This window comes from Anastrepha ludens, chromosome 3 (genome assembly GCF_028408465.1).
Source record: "Anastrepha ludens isolate Willacy chromosome 3, idAnaLude1.1, whole genome shotgun sequence".
In the NCBI taxonomy this organism is placed as follows: Eukaryota; Metazoa; Arthropoda; class Insecta; order Diptera; family Tephritidae; genus Anastrepha; species Anastrepha ludens.
The window spans coordinates 104,551,893-104,568,875 of record NC_071499.1 but is presented as its reverse complement, the minus strand read 5'-3'; the positions used below and the strand labels follow the sequence as shown (position 1 = coordinate 104,568,875).

Sequence of the window (16,983 nt, the reverse complement as noted above, 5' to 3'; positions counted from 1 at the left end):
GCTGTAGCCGAATGGGTTGATGCGTGGCTACCATTCGGAGCACGTAGGTTCGAATCTCCGTAAAACATCAAAATGAAGAAAACGTTTTTTCTAATAGCGGTCGCCCCTCGGCAGGTAATGGCAAACCTCTGAGTGTAATTGTGCCATGAAAAAGCTCCTCATAAAAATATCTGCCGTTCGGAGTCGGCTTGAAACTGTAGGTCCCTCCATTTGTGGAGCAACAACACGACGCACGCCACAAATTGGAGGAGGAGCTCGACGAAAGTGAATGCAATAAAACTAGTGCCATCTATGTGTTAGGCCCGGGACTTTTCAGCCCATGTGTTATGAGACAAACTGTATTAAGGGGACTCGGTGGTCTAGAAATTTCAAAAAATCGTTTTTTTGTTTTTCGATATCTCGAAAGTATAGAGCTTTAAGAATATACTGTGAAATTTTCATACGAAAATTCTCAATATTATAGCTTGTACAGCCCATTAACTACGTAGAGAGCGATCTGCGCGCTCCTGTACCTGAAATTTTAAACTCATTTATCTCGAAACGACTTTTTTCGGCACGGCGGGGATGAAAACAAAAAAACTATTCAGCCGAATGACGTGAAATTTGGATATGTTGTTCACAACATGGGTGGCTATCGTCGGAACTAGAATCATAATTTTATTTAAATAATTTCCTATTTTTTAAACTAAAAATCTAGTGGAAAAACCCCGATTTTACGAACTTTTTTGTCAATTATTCGATTTGTTCTAGTTCCGACCATAACTGCACTCTTTCTGATTAAGAATCTTCTTGAATTTTGTGTTTCAGATGGCTAGAAGTCTCGAAATCATCTACGCCATCCGGGTTAGATTTTTCGAGAGGGTCATCTTCAGCGGCATTTTTATAATAATAAATATTGTTTCAAAAGTAAAAAAAAAATTTTTTTTGTATGCTCAATAAACGTACTAATAAGCCCGAAAAGTTGAAACATCGTTTTTTAAATTTTTAATGAAAAAAAAAAAATCGTGAAAATATGTGAAATTTTCGTGCCCTAGACCACCCTTAAAAGCTCAGATCTATGGGCTAAAAAATCTCTTAGGTTTTTTTATGCGAGTTGTAAACTTTCATTAGCCTTTGTTTGTTGTGGTTTCATTAAATATATAGAATCTGTTTTACTGCGTAATTAAATATATTTACGAAATATTTCATAGAATAATTCCATTATTTTCGACTCGACTGTCTTGGGAACAAATAATAATTGGTAATAAAATTTTCTAGTAGTAAATTTCCCGAGCGTTACTTGAAACCGAACGCAAAACAGTCAATAAGCAAATATGAGTGCTGTCCCTAATAATTTGGCCACCCACTGCAGAGTTTTAAGTTGTTAGTGAGATTTTGCTATTTTGTTGTTTGTTTTGGAATTTCTAAATCCCAACTTTAGGCCTTATCACAGGGCCAGTACAGCTTGGCACGTGCACAGCAGAGCTTCAAATCACTGGTGCAAATACACGAGAAAAATGGTAGGTTCAATGTGCTTGCATAATTCTATAAAAATTATTACATTTCTTTTACAGGTTGGTTCACCCCGCCAAAAGAAGATGGCTAAGCAGCAAACGTCATGGATGATTTTTTCTCTACCCTACATAAATAGAGTAGTTCGTCATACATATTAATACACGTTTTTATCATTTCCTTGGTTAAAAAAAAAGAAACAAAAAAAACTTAACATAAAATATAAACCTTATAAATATACTTAAATTATAGTTGATATAAAACGCAAACAAATCTATCCATGTATACATAAAAGGCACTAAGCATGTAAGAAAACTAGAAAATATTAGTAAACACAACATTGAGGTGTAAGCAAATAATCATAAAAATGAAAACTCTTGGCAGGAAAGCGCAAATATTACATACACACATAATTTTTAAAATTACTTTATAAATAAATATTGTGCATAATACAGTTGGAAGCATGTGACCACAAGACACGAAAACGAAAATAGCGTACAACATTTTTTACATAGAAATTTTCCGTTTATCATTTGTGAAAAGACCAATATTCTTAAAAAAAACTTCTATAAAAATGCATGTTGTTTAACTAAAATGTCATTAATTGTATTTTTAGTAGTAGAAATCACTGTTTGAAAAAAATCAACAACAAAAAACCATAACCATTTTGTTAGGCATTGATAAAAAAATTATAATTATAATAATTAAACATATTTTGTATAACTGTTGCATTGGTCATGAAATGAAGAAATTTTTCACGTATGTGCGAAAATAAACTACACATTTCATTTTGTTTCTATGCTTGTAGGTATGTTTAGGAATTTCGCGCAGCCCCAAATGTAGAATTTATGTTTTGCAAATGTTCTCGTACTAGCGTAAATTAGTGGAGTTGTGTGTGTTGTAATGCAGAACGAACGTAGTATGTGGGAATGTTTATTTACAAAAACAAAGCAAAGAATATATTAAAAATATGAAACGAAAAAATAAATAGGCAAGAAAATGAGAGTACGAAAACCAAGTTGTAATAAACGCAAAGCTTCTATTACTAATTTAATTAAAATATTAATTGTGCTTAAATTTCATTTAAAACTGAATTGCGAAATCTAATTTTAAGGCTGTATATTTATAAAATTCACATAATATTAATTTTAAATAAAACGTGTTAGCATATAATCTCGCAACGGCAAAGCGTACATATAAATGTATAAATAATAAAGAGAGAAGGGAATATTGCGAAAGAGAAATCTGTGTTTAAACGAGTTTTTGAAAAGCGATAGGGAAATAGAAATAAATATCTTTATAATACAGGTTTTTCTATTTTTTTTTAAAGCGATATGAAAAAAATATCTTTATGCAATAAAAAAAAATTAATTTTTTCTTGAAAATAAGGAAAGAAAAATGTGTGTAATACAAGATTTTCCATTATTTTTTAAAGCGATAGGAAAAAAAATATCTTTAAAAAAAATGTTAAATTTTTATTTGATAAAGGGAAATGTCTTTATAATACAAGATTTTCAATTTCTTTTTTTTCGAAGCGATGGGGAAAAACCACGATTCAATAATAAAAGGTTTGCTCAGTAAGCAGCTTTCTCATTTCCTCTTGACAAATCGGCTCCCTTAGCAAGACACTGGGTTGCTAACTCTAGAAATTTTTATCAAAAGTGGAAGAAAAGTAAAATTTGTAGTAAAAAAATTGTGCTTTGAAAAGGGTTTTTAAACAGAAGAACTTGCTCGGTATGTCCATAATCCATAACCAAAACGATATGGAAAACATCCTGACATACAGCTTAAATCAGGATATGATAGCGCATCTTTTTGGGGCAATGAACGTGCCTACTAGATTACTTTAAAAATACATAGGTTACCAACAAGAGCTCATTTAGCAATATTTAATTAATCACAGATTCCGGATGGTAGATGATTTTTATGAGGAGCTTTTTTACGGCAGAAATACACTCGGAGGTTTGCCATTGGCCGCCGAAGAGCGACCGCCATTACAAACAACATTTCCTATCGTTTGGTGTTTCATGCCCGGGGCTTTGAATCCTTGCACTTCCAAATGGTAGTCACGCAGCAAGCTATTCGACTACGGCAATTGCCGTCGATATAATAATAATTATATTAGTTTAAATAAGTGCAGGTAGTTTGTTAGTAGTATTTATGAATGTAAGAATATTCTTGACTGGGTGGTCAAAACTCCAAACTTACGTGGGCAAGGCATGGTAAAGTAAAGCGCCGAGAGTATGTTCAAAGCTTGTTTTTAGTCAACCAAATTCATGATGGATTCGCTTATTCTATGATAGAATTCAAGGTCATAATACTTAGGTAATCACGAAGTATCTGATCAGTTTTGAATTTAAAAATTAATTCACAAAATATACTTCTGGCATTAAGTTAAACCATTTTTTTTAATATCATACTTGGCAATTTCCGTTTATACTTTATATTTTTTTATATTGTAATTTAACTAAAAAAGGACTATTTTACTACCATTCTAAGCAAAAAGTTGTTTAATATTTCGATTTTCTTCATCCTTTTTAAATGCGACCTTTTGTAAGGGAGTGTCAGAATTCTAATGTCATTAGTGAGCAATCCTTTAATAATGAATCATGGGGAAAAACAATATCTTTAGGAAAAAAAAATTTTTTTGAGAAAAAAAAATCGATAGGGAAGTAGAAATATCTTTTTAATACAAGAATTTATATTTTTTCAAAACGATAGGGAAAAAAATATCTTTATGCAACAAAAAAAAAATTCAATTTTTGTTGAAAAACAATGGGGAGTGAGAAATATTTTTGCTAACAAAACCACTTTCTTTAAAAGGCAACATTAACAGGAGAAACAGGAAAATGATATGGTTGGAAAGAAGCAACTTTTGTTTTAAAAAACCTAAGGAGAAAGGTGTTGAAAAAACACGGTGAAATTTATGTTTTTTTTTTTATTATTATTACTATTTTTTTTTTATTATTATTATTATTTTTTTATTATTATTATTATACTTTTTTATTATTATTATTATTTGGTTTTTTTTTAGATACATATAAACAGAAACTTTAAGGTATAAAATGTGTTTCTTTCCCTTGGTTGTTTGGTTAGAGTGGAGATTCATCCAGAATCCGACTAGCGCTTCCGCACCATTTTGTTGCCACATCCTCGTTACCAACTTGTTTGCCAGTTATTTACGGCATGTCAGTGCGGTTTAAGAACCTTATTATTAGGTTGTTGACATCTAAGCCAGACAGTTGTTCGAGACACTTGACCCGGGTTTACATTCAGGGTTTCTTGCCTTTAAAAGCGTTATTTATAAATTACGAAATCGGATCGCCATTGTTTTTTTTTTTTTGTTTTTCGTAACCATTGGACTTTCTCTACCTGGCAACTTCTACAGGAGAAACGGGAAAAAGATAAGGTTGGGAAAAGAGAAATTTTTGTATGAGAAAAAGCTGACTGCGCCTTTTTAATGACCCAAGAGAAAAAGTGTTGAAAAGACGACGGTGAACTTTAGATGTTAATTTTTGTTTATTTTTCTTTTAATTTTTTTTCGTTAAAATTTTTTTAAAAACAATAGGAAAATGAAATATCTTTGCAAGCGAAACCATTGAACTTTCTTTAAATGGCAACTTTAACAGGAGGAACAGGAAAATGATAATGTTAGAAAAAAGCAACTTTTGTATGAAAAAAAGCTGACAGTGAATTTTAAAAAACCCAAGATAAAAAATGTTGAAAAAACAACGGTGAAATTTGTGTTTTTTTTTTTCAGATACAGACATAAACTTTGAGATATAAAATTAGTGTTTTACGCTTAAAAGCGTTATTTATAAATTACGAACTCGGATTACCATTGTTTTATTTTTTTTTTTTTTTGTTTTTACAGAACTTAACTTTCTATAAATGGCAACTTCTAAGGTTGGGCAAGAGAAATTTTTATATGAAAAAAAGCTGACAGCGCCTATTTAATGACCCAAGAGGAAAAGTGACGAAAAGTGAACTTGAGATTTTTTTTAACTTTTTTCATTTTTTTTTTATTTATTTTTTTATTTTAAAGTAAATTTGTATACCAGCTAGTGAACTTTGGTAAACATTTGTTTCTTACCCTTAAAAGAATTATTTTACAATTAACAATTACAAATTATAGTCCAACATCGAGCTCGAATTATGATAGGAAAAAAAAACTATGTTTATACAAAAAAACAAAAAAAAAACAAAAACATAGAACTTTCTTTAAATGGCAACTTTAGTAGGAAACACATAAAATAACATCTGACAGCGCATTTTTAATAACGCAAGGGAAAAAGTGTTGTAAAAGCAAAGGTGAACTTTAGATTATTATTTTTTTTTTGTTTTTGTAAAATATTGACATAAATTTGCATACCAACTAGTGAATTTTAATAAAAATTTTAATAAGAAATTCTTCCGCTTAAAAGAGTTATTTATAAATTGCAGTGAAACTTCTATAAACGGACCACTATTATCCCAGGAAAGTGTTCGACTTATGGAGACTGCGAGTTGTAGAAAATTATTATGTTTTTGTTTTAAAGAAACTGCAACCAAAAGTAAAAGTTGCAATGCGTTAACATAATCTGAAATGAGTGGCTGAAAACCGAATTGGCTTTTGGAGTTTTCATTTAAAATAGTTCCTAATTTATTCAAAGCCTTATAGGAACAGGGGCCGTTAGTTGTCATTCGTTTGCAAATATAAATAATCTCCTCCACTCAACTCTCATCATCACTTTTTATACCACTGCTAAGGTACTTAATAATGTCGTCGTCTGTGGGAAAACCTGCTATTAAAACTAATTAGCGAACGTTACACAAAAAAGAAACGTCAAAAAGCCAAAAAAGAAACTTTCGAATACCTCGAAAAAAATAAATAAATAAACAAGTATATAATTTGAAATGTCCCATAAATAATTCGACTTAGAGAAGCGTTTGCTCAAATTTTTATTCGCGTTAGAGAGAAATTCGGGTTAGAGAAGTTCGAGTTATGGTACTAAAATTTAGTCTATATTGCTCACTAAACGCTGTTGCCACTCGATTTAGTTCGAGTTATAGAAAATTCGAGTGATAGACGTTTGACTGTATATGAAAGAAAATTCAGAAAATTTTTTCAAGATAAAATTGAAAATGAGTTTTTAAAAACTTAAAAGAAACAGATTTGAGTACATTTCTGTAACTTTCTACATAAATTTTCTACCAAATGGTTGGATTTGCAAGAAATTTTATTCTAAGGATAAAAAAAAATTGGTTATAAATTATGTGAAAAAGTGTTGAACAAAAATTTTTTAGAATAAAATTTAAAATGAGTTTTTTAAAAGCTGAATAGAAAAAGAATTGAGTAAATTTCTGAAACTTCCAACATGAATTTTGTACAAAATTGTTTGATTTGTAAGAAATTCCATTCTAACGATTAAAAAAGTTGGTTATAAATTATGAGAAAGAAAGTTAAAAAAAAAAATGTTTAGGATAAAATTAAAAATGAATTTTTTATAAACATAATAGGAAAAGAGTTGAGTAAATTTCTGTAACTTTCAACACAAATTTTATACCAAATTGTTAGATTCGCAAAAAATTTCATTCTAAGAGGAAAAAAAAAGTTTAAAAAAGTTGGTTATAAATTATGTAAAAGGAAGTTGCGGAAAAATTAACAAAATTTAGCGGGTTTTTAAAAACTTTAAGGAAAAGCGTAGAGCAATTTTGTAATTAAAAAAATAACCATATAACGGTACTAAATTTATATATAAGTTATATAAAAAAATATGAGAAAGTTTTTGTTTCAAGAAATAAACAATAATCTCGAAACGAAAATAAAGCAGTTAATATAAATTCTATACTAAAATTTTAAACTCGGCAAGAGAATTTGTAGCAAGAAGAAATCAAAAAGTATTGGGAATATACTTTGATAGGGCACTCATATAAGATCAGTTTCTCTGCATAATGGCAAGAATAATAAGGTGGCGCGGATCGTGGTACCGCTACGTTACTCTCAACGAATTTGACAGACGTAACAATTGTGCAATTTATTCGTGTGTTGTTTGTGTAATTTCTTCTTCTTGCATTCTTATTCGCGTTTTCACATCTCTCTCATGCACCATTATGACGTCATGCTCTCTCTGATGGGCGCAATCTTATTTCTATTATTCTTGATTTCCCTGCTACTCTCTCAAGAAAAAAATGCAGAATAGAAAAAACATAGAAATGTAGGGGATACTGCACATTCGTAAAAAAAAGAAGTCGAGTAAAAATTGTGAAAGTAATTTTGGTTGTTACGTCATAGGGACTTAGACAGCGAGAGAGGCGAATGAAATGAAAATAAAATATGGAAAGTGAGGTTATTTGAATACAATCAGTCTTCCAATCAACCGTTGTTCAGACGGCAACGGGGTAACATGAGCAGTGGTAGCCTTGATTTTTTTTTTATATCACCAACACAAACTCAGTTTAGCCGACGCAAATCAGCTGATTCCATCAAACTCGCTGAGAACCGATTAAACGACCTTCTGTATTTTCTCCAACGTGCCCGTAAAGTGTAGATGATAAACATAAAAAATAAGGATGAAAACTGAATATTAGTACAAATTTGCAAGAAAAATTCGTTTAAATGTTAATTAAGATGCTTTCCATTTCAATTCAACCGGGCTATTCGGGTCATGTTCTTCGATTTCGATGTAACTGAAATATGTTTGTCTCTGGTCAAAATAATGAGGTACGTATTTTTTTGTTCGGCCGAAAAAAATTGTTTTCAAGAGTTATCGCCAATTTTGTTTTTCGGCTCAAACTCGATTTTTTTTAATTATATAAGAAAAATTTTTTTTTAAATGCCCATAACTTAGTCAAAAATGAACCGATTTTAATAATTCTGGGTTCAAAATGATCGTAATTACTTACACGAGCGACTTCATGTAGAAGCAATTGCAAAAAAGTAGTTGAAAATTTTTTATTTAGCAAAAAAGAAAAAAAATTGAAATTTTTTCGAAATTCAATATTTCAAAAAGAGTATTTTTTTTTTTTATAACTTTTTCCAAATCAAGAGGACACCTCAAACTTCAATTAAGCTGAATACCCAGTAGCTAAAATGCGTTGTTTTTGTAATGCATTTTTGAGTAAAAAACCTGTTTCGCACTTTTTGTTTTCTGCAAAATAAAAAATTTTAAACTACTTTTTTGCAACTGACAATCATTTTGAACCCAAAATTATTAAAATCGGTTCATTTTTGACTAAGTTATGAGCATTTAAAAAAAAAATTTCTTATATAATTAAAAAAAAATCGAGTTTGAGCCGAAAAACAAAATTGGCGATAACTCTTGAAAAAAATTTTTTCGGGCGAACAAAAAAATACGTATCTCATTATTTTGACCAGAGAGCAACATATTTCAGTTACATCGAAATCGAAGAACATGACCCGAATAGTCCGGTTGAATTGAAATGGAAAGCATCTTAAGAATATAAAATGAACATTTGAAGCAGAAAACTTCCCAAACACATTCTGTTATATATATTTTTTTTTAATAATAATTAATACTTGCAACATATATTTCGTTTTCTTTGAATTATTTAATTCAATTACATATTATATTTCCACAACTTTTAGAAGCCCAATTTAGCTCAAAATAATTTTTCGTGGTTTTTTTGGTCAAAAAAATTCTTTGTTAAGTGGCAACAATAATCAAATATGTAAAAAAAAAACATATATTTGCTGGGAGCAAATTAATTTTGTTGCTTTAACACCACTTAATTTTTTTTATTATTCTTTTTCGATTTTGTTTTTAAATAGCTGAACAAATTTTTTTTTTTTTTTTTTGATTTGAAGGGTGGGTAACACCACCTAATTTTTTTTTAATGCAATTTTTTTAATATTTTTTTTTAATTTTTTTCCTCAAAAAACCGTATTCCGTTGTGTTTAAATTGCAATACTGTAATCATAGTAGGAAGTCAGAATCCACTGTGAGCTGAAATATTTTTAGGAATGCGTACCATAATTTAGGGGAAAATTTTTTTTTATTAGAAAAGAAATGACTTTTCTCTCAACAGTAACCATTTTTATCTTTCAATTTTTTTATAGTAACTTCTAAAAACAGAAGAATAAGATGAGGATGAGGATTACTTACAATAGTTAAGTTAATTTAAAAATGGATATTTATATTAATTTAAGAATTAATACCTTTGTTTTTGCTGAAAATTTAAAGTTTGTGCTTGATACTGGTCAGCCACACAAAATTGATTAACAATTCTTTTTTTTTTCAATTTAAATTTTTAATCTTTTTTCAACATTCAAATATGTCCCAATTACTCAGAGTGCCCGCAGAGCTCCTTCAATTTAATATGCCTGGCGTGTATGACTTTAGTAATACCATTTTTTAAGATTGATTTGACAATTGGATTATTTTTAATCTAATTTTTTATTTATAAGTACTTCAATATGGCTACTATAATTAAAAACAAACAAAAAATAAATAATTGGCGCATACACTTCTGTTAGGTGTTTGGCCGAGCTCCTCCTATTTGTGGCATGCGCCTTGAAGTTGTTCCACAAATGAAGGGACCTACAGTTTTAAGCCCACTCCGAACGGCAGATGGTTTTTTATGAATAGCTTTCCCATGGCAGAAATACACTCGGGAATTGCCATTGCCTGCTGATAATTACTATAATTACTTGGGCACATATTTTTCTATTTTTGTCCTTCCAAATTTTATTTATTGGATATGGGAATAAGTTTCCGCCCTCATACTATTTTTGTGTTGATACTATTTTTGTGTTCGCTCTAATAGTATACTGGGGATTTGAAGGTGTGTATGTGAGGTCTCGATCGCAATAGTTCACATTCGTTTGAAGCGTGAAAATCCTTTTTTATCTGACGTCAACTGTCTAAGTTCGTACCGAAACACAAAATTTGCGGAAAGTCATGCTTCATTATTACCTTTACAGAAAAGTGCAGCTGAAATGTGTCGTATATTGATCAACATTTACGGTACTCACGCTCCATCAAATACAACTTGTAAAGAGTGGCTTCGACGCTTCCAAAGTGGCAATTTCGACGTGGGTGATAAAGATCGCGAAGGGGCGCCGAAAAATAATTCGAAGATACTCAACTACAACAATTATTGGATAAAGACGCATGCCGAACCCTTGATGATATATCTAAAGAGTTGGTTGTTGATAGATCAACCGTCGGTAAACGTTTGCACGCGATGGGAATGGTCCATAAAGCAGGTAACTGAATGCCACATTAATTGAAGGCGAGGGATATCGAGAGACGTTTGGTGACGTGTGAAAAGAAAAGGGTTTCTGCATCGCATCGTCACTGGCGATGAAAAACGGAGCTATTATGATAACCCTAAGAGTCGAAAGAGTTGGAACCTGCCAGGTGAACAAGGTCTATCGACAGCGAAAAAAAAATATTCATGCTTCAAAGGTTATGTTGTGCATCTGGTTGAATCAGAAGGGTTTCATCTATTATGAACTCCTTAAACCATCTGAAACCATCATTGGCGATCGTTATCGACTTACCGACTGCATCTAATACGTTGCTCTTTAAGAAAAGCGCCCGGAATGAGACAGTAGACATGACAAACTGATTTTGCTGCATGACAACGCCAGGCCACACGTAGCTTAATCGGTCCAGAATTATTTAGAGGGATGGAATTGGGAAATCTTGCCCCAACCGCCATTATTCTCCAGACATTGCACCTTCCGATCAATGCAGTCAGCTCTTATTTGAGAGCGATTCACTTCTTACGAGAGCATCGCAAACTGGCTCAATGAATGGGTCAAGCTAAAGGAGCTCGAATTTTTCGTCAAAGAAATCCATATGCTGCCTTAAAGTTGAAGTAAAGTTGTAGCTTCCAAAAGCACATACTTCCAGGGCCGTAGAGAGCATATCCGGGCCCCGGGGGAAAATTGCAAATGCGGGCCCTTTCCAATTATGTCTAATTCATGTAAATACGTATAATTTCGACTCCGGGCCCCTCTGAGTACTCCGGGCCCGGGGTAAAAAGTATTTTTTTAATATTATTATTATTTTTTAATTATAAAATTTTTTTTATTATAATAATATTTTTTTAATTATAATATTGTAGTTTTTTTTTACTTATAATAATATTTTTTAGTTATAATAATGTTTCTTTTAATTATAATATTTTTTTATATTATAAAACGTTTTTTTAATGATAATATTTTTTTAAATATAATATTTTTTTTAAATATAATATTTTTTTTAATTTTATTATTTTTTATAATTAGAATATTTTTTTACTATAATATTTTTTTAATTATAATAGTTTTTTTACTTATAATAATATTTTTTAGTTATAATAATATTTCTTTTAATTATAATATTTTTATTTAAGTATAAATTATACTTATTTTTAATTACATTATTGTTTTTCTTAATTATAATATTCTTTTATTATAATCATATTTTTTCAATATTATTATTATTAATATATTATTTTTTAATTATAATATTTTTTTTATTATAATAATATTTTTTTAATTATAATAGTTTTTTTACTTATAATAATATTTTTTAGTTATAATAATATTTCTTTTAATTATAATACTTTTATTTAATTATAAATTATATTTATTTTTAATTACATTATTGTTTTTCTTAATTATAATATATTTTTATTATAATAATATTTTTTTTTTAATGTTATTATTATTATTTTTTTTTATTATAATATTTTTTTAATATTATTTTTATTTTGTTTTATTATAATATTTTTTTTATTATATTATTCTAAAATTGTTTTAATTATAATTTTTTTCAATTATATATTAATAATTTTTTTTTAATTTTAATATTATTTCTTTTTTAATTATAATATTTTTTTAACTAAAATAATATTTTTTTTAATTATATTATTTTTTTAAATTTCTTTTTTTTTTTATTATATATTTTTTAGTTATAATAATATTTTTTAAATTATATTTTTTCTAATTTTATTTTTTTTTTTAATTATATTTTGTTTTTATTTTAATAATATTTTTTTGTAATTGTAATAAAAACTCGTTTAAATGCAAATTTCTCTCTTCCAAAAAACATCAATATTGATTATGTGCAACTAAGGTGTCCATATTTAAAAAAAAAAGTAAACAAATAAATAAATAATTCATTTAAGTTCATCGCACCTTAAATATAAATATAAATACTTACAACAACAGCAATGCAATAAAGAGTGTTTTTTTAAGTGAAATATTTAATATAGTAGAATAAAGTGATTCAATTTGCGCCAATACGAAATGTAAAATTCATAAAACAAAACAAAACAAAAAAACAAAAACAAATCGATTAAAACAGTTAGCGTTAATTCTTAATGTATAGTATTGCACTTTCTTTTGTCGAGCCCACATGCATATGCACGTACCGTGTGCTCTGTGTGTGTGTGTAATTGCTGGCAAATGCTTGTGCGGTACGTAAACTGAGAAGTGCTGTACATACACCTACAATAAATGTAGTTAAAACTAACAATTATGAAATTTTGCTAAATAATGCTTAAATTACTTGGAATGATTAACGAAAATTTTATTCAGTTCAGGTTAAAGGTAGTGAGAGTAATTGAGAATAAGTTAAAAACAAAAGGCAAAAAAGTTACAGGCTTGCAACTATGTAGCTACGTAAATTGTGTACTATATGCAAATGGTATTAAGAGCGTAGAATGAGCGAAAGATATATATATATATATATATATAAATATACATATACTGTATTTTAAATTGTCGAAGTGTAATTATATATACACATATACATAAATAATAATAAACTGCATACCTAAATATGAGTAATGTAACTGCATTATAATTATTACAACTACGATTGATTATAGCTGCATTATTATTATAAACTACAGGTATACTATATTTTACATTATATGGTATGTGACTCGTTTCATTGATAAAAGATGTAAATGCGACAACACTACTTAAGTTAAAGTACATCAACGTGAATAAATCGGAATATCCAATTAAAATGGCAAATTCAGTTTTTTTGATATTTCTATGCTGGATTGGGTTTTAGGTATAAACAGCTTACTAGGTGCGTAACTAAGTTCCTAGATTTGACACATACCGCCTTGAGCAAAAAGGTCTCGGCACAACCGCCAGGTAACGTACTAAATCAACTGATTTGAGTTCTGTTTTTGGTTTTGTTAAGTTCCATGTTAACGCACGCTCACAAATACAAAAGCAGATTCTCTCAGATTATTTCCAAAGCGAATTAAAATTAAGCAATTTAGTTAAAAGATGGGTTAATGGGCCTTAGGGCCACCGAGTGTCTCGTCTTAGACAAGCAACCTGGCTAATTTAACCTAACGCTCTAGAAGACCAAAAAAAAAATGATCCCATTCTCATGATAGCCGGTTCTATGTATTGGAATGACTCGGATTTTTCCTATCCAAGGGCTGCAACCCCAGTAAATTAGCCGTGTCCAGTGCGCTGAACTTCACCTCACGCTAATGGTCACTGGAGCAAAGCTGCTCCATAAATTTCTTTTAAGAGCTGGCATCGAGCCAAACCCTGAAGAAGAAGTTTACGGGTATGTTCAACAATGCATTATAATGCGCAACATACCATTTCAGAGTGAGCAGTGCGTTCAAAAATGCAAATATGGCAGTACTGCAAATGCAACGGGTTCTTAAACGTCATTTTTGTATCAAAAGTCGTGCATTATTTGCAGCAAATATTTTCACACTGCCAATAAATACGCTAGTACAATGTCTGATGAAAAGTGGGTATTTAATTATTTATTTTAGCTTTTAATAAAAAAATTGATGAAAAATACGATATTTAAACCTTATTTTATTATACTCTTCTTGGTTTTAGTGATTACTTTAGTACATCCGAGATAAAATTACTGCTCAGAGTCCGACTAAGCATGGAGAACGAGTTCACGTCGGGAAGGAGGAAAAAGAGCGTGCTCTGGGGTAAGGTCGTAGATGAAGTAAAAAAAGTTAAATTGTTTCAAAAAAATACTTATTTTTGGGTATTTTCCGTTTTGATATTAAACTTTTGACAAGATATGTCCTTCTTTTAAGCTTTACACGGTTTTTTTTTCTTAAATTTAATTAAAGACTATCGGTTTTTTCCTCACATACTTCGGCCATAACCAAACTTAATAACAATTCCATTTTACTGCACAGCGCGTTCATAAATGCAACAAATCTATTTGCAATTTTTCAACAAATCTATCAGTTGCATGAATTGTCACATTGGCAGTGCTGCCAGCGCTGCAAGTACTGCGCATTATAATGCGTTTCTCAACATAGCCTACTTCTGTTGCGTTTGCCAAAGGCGACTCAACTTCAGTTAGATGTAATCAGTCCAACGGGTGGTGCCATCTTCAGACGGAGAGTGAACCACACGATTCGTGTTCGCCTCGTTATCAGACGCCTCCAGCCTTTAAGGTTATCAAGGGGGTGTTCTTTCTCCGCTGCTGTGGTGCTTCGTCGTAGACTCTCTACTAGCGGAGATGCAGGAACTCGGTTTTCATGTCCAAGCGGACAATGCCTTTGCGCTAACTTCGGATAAATCCCTAAGAAGGCGAAGACGAAACTTCGGGACACAGAGAAATCTTTAGGTTGCTATCTGAGCAGTATCCACTGCTTTTGGCACCTAAAGACGGCCTGATGTCACGCAATGGAGCAATCCAGAATACATGCAGGGAGGTTTGACGGATATTTTCTTTACCGATGGGTCCAAGAATGAAATAGGGACTGGAGCCGGATGGTACTTAAACGATAGTAATAAGTATCACTATGCTATGGGGGAAATGGCAACTGTTTTCCAAACGGAAGTTTTTGCCATCCTGAAAGCCCACAAGGGCCAGAATTAAAAATTGGATCAGCGATTATGTAGGCAATCTAGATAAAGAGCGATGGTCCGGTCTAGAACGCTGCAGAACTGCAAAGTATTTTGTGACAAGTCCGAACTGAAAACTTTCTACTAAAACTTAGAAGTAAAGACGTTCGGTTGATGGTCGGTATCATTACAGGACACAACCCATTGGGTCAGCATATGACCACCATTGGAATCATTGAGGACTCAATGTGGCTGTCGTGCTTGTAGGAGGCGGATAGCACTGAGCTCTTTCTCTGTAAGTGTCATGAGAATAAGTAAAATTCGTTCCTCAAACTGGAGGATATTTTCAGATGTGAAAGATTCTCACAGGATTAGCTAACTCTATCTCTGTCTCTATTCTTTCCTATCTCTTTCTCTGATACTTTTCTCCTTCCCTCCTTGACTATCTACCCCCTTTCCAGAGCTTTAAATACAATGGGTTTTTTAGCCTGAGTGTTTTAGGAGCCACCAAATCTGCTGGTGCTCCTTGGCACGATCTTTTCAAATTTCAAAAAAAAAGCCTTTAGGGTCGCTATTTCGCAAAATGCGTCAGTACTTCGGTTAAGCACTACTATCGAAACCATTAGCCCTCGAATTCCAGTGTGAGAGCCGACCACGAGCTGCGGTTCAAGAAACAAAACTGCACAGTATGACGAAGCACAATGACATCGGACCCGAGGCGATGCGCGACCTATTTTAGCCGACAATTTATACTGCATCCTTCGGTTGACAGGTCCAAACGTCGTGTTACCGAATGGCTGTACAAACTGCCAAACATAAGTGGACCGGTTGCTTTCTCCAGCGATGAGGTCCAAGTGACCATCAAAAAAACTGCATCTTTCAATGCCATTAGTTCCAACGGAATCTAATCCTGATGTTGGAAACACACGTGTATTCAATCTACCCATTGCCACTTCTATCATCCATGAAAAGTGGAAATTAGGGAGAGTGGTCCCACTCCTGAAACCTGGAAAACCACCCAATTAAGAGGAATCTTATCGCCAAAAACATATCCTTTCCGCAGGAGTGAAGACACTTGAAGTCCTACTCCCGTTCTTCACAAAACATCTGAATTACACATCAGCAAAGTGCAGAGTACCACCACAGCACTAAATGCAATTAATCCCTGGGAGTGAACGGTTCTAGTAGCGTTGGACCTATCGAGCTTTCGATGCAGTTAGCCATTCCACGCTACTAGATGATATTGTGGAATCTACCCTCCCGCCGGGACTGAAGAGGTGGTCACCCGTCATCGAAGTCCAGCCAACACCCATCACTATAGCCATCGTTTGCATGACAGTCGGTTCTACGTTACCGAAACGACCCGGTTTATATCCGGCCAAGGACTGTCACTCCAAGGACTGTTACTCCATATGTAAATATGGCGAATGTTTATGCTGCTACAACAACTACAGCCGTCTTCTTAGGACAATTACGTCAGGTTAAACTCCAGCCTAACCAGAATCTACATACTAGTCATAAGTCCGACTAGTGAAGGTACCCCGCACGATACTAATCAAGTGCCCCTAACAGCGCTCGCTCGTTGAATCCACCTAGTCGAAACAAAATGTTTCTTGCGCCTATCGTAGTTGTAGTTGTTGTTATTGGAGTCGCATAACAATCGCCATACTTGTGTTGTCGTTGTTTTAACAGCATAG

The 16,983-nt window shown here is 31.7% G+C and overlaps 1 protein-coding gene across 9 annotated transcripts in view; it reads left to right on the top strand.

Moving 5' to 3' along the window:
* Window positions 1-2,735, top strand: part of LOC128858682 (ubiquitin-conjugating enzyme E2 Q2) — a 45,753-nt gene extending 43,018 nt beyond the window's left edge. For 8 of the 9 annotated variants that reach the window (XM_054095146.1, XM_054095145.1, XM_054095143.1 and 5 more), the window contains 2 exons: window positions 1,421-1,499; window positions 1,554-2,735. In XM_054095146.1, the coding sequence (XP_053951121.1) occupies window positions 1,421-1,499; window positions 1,554-1,585 (111 nt within the window). In that variant the 3' untranslated portion in view covers window positions 1,586-2,735. The remainder of the gene's footprint in view (window positions 1-1,420; window positions 1,500-1,553) is intronic. The other variant, XM_054095150.1, reaches the window with a different exon arrangement.
* The last annotated feature ends 14,248 nt before the right edge of the window (window positions 2,736-16,983 follow it).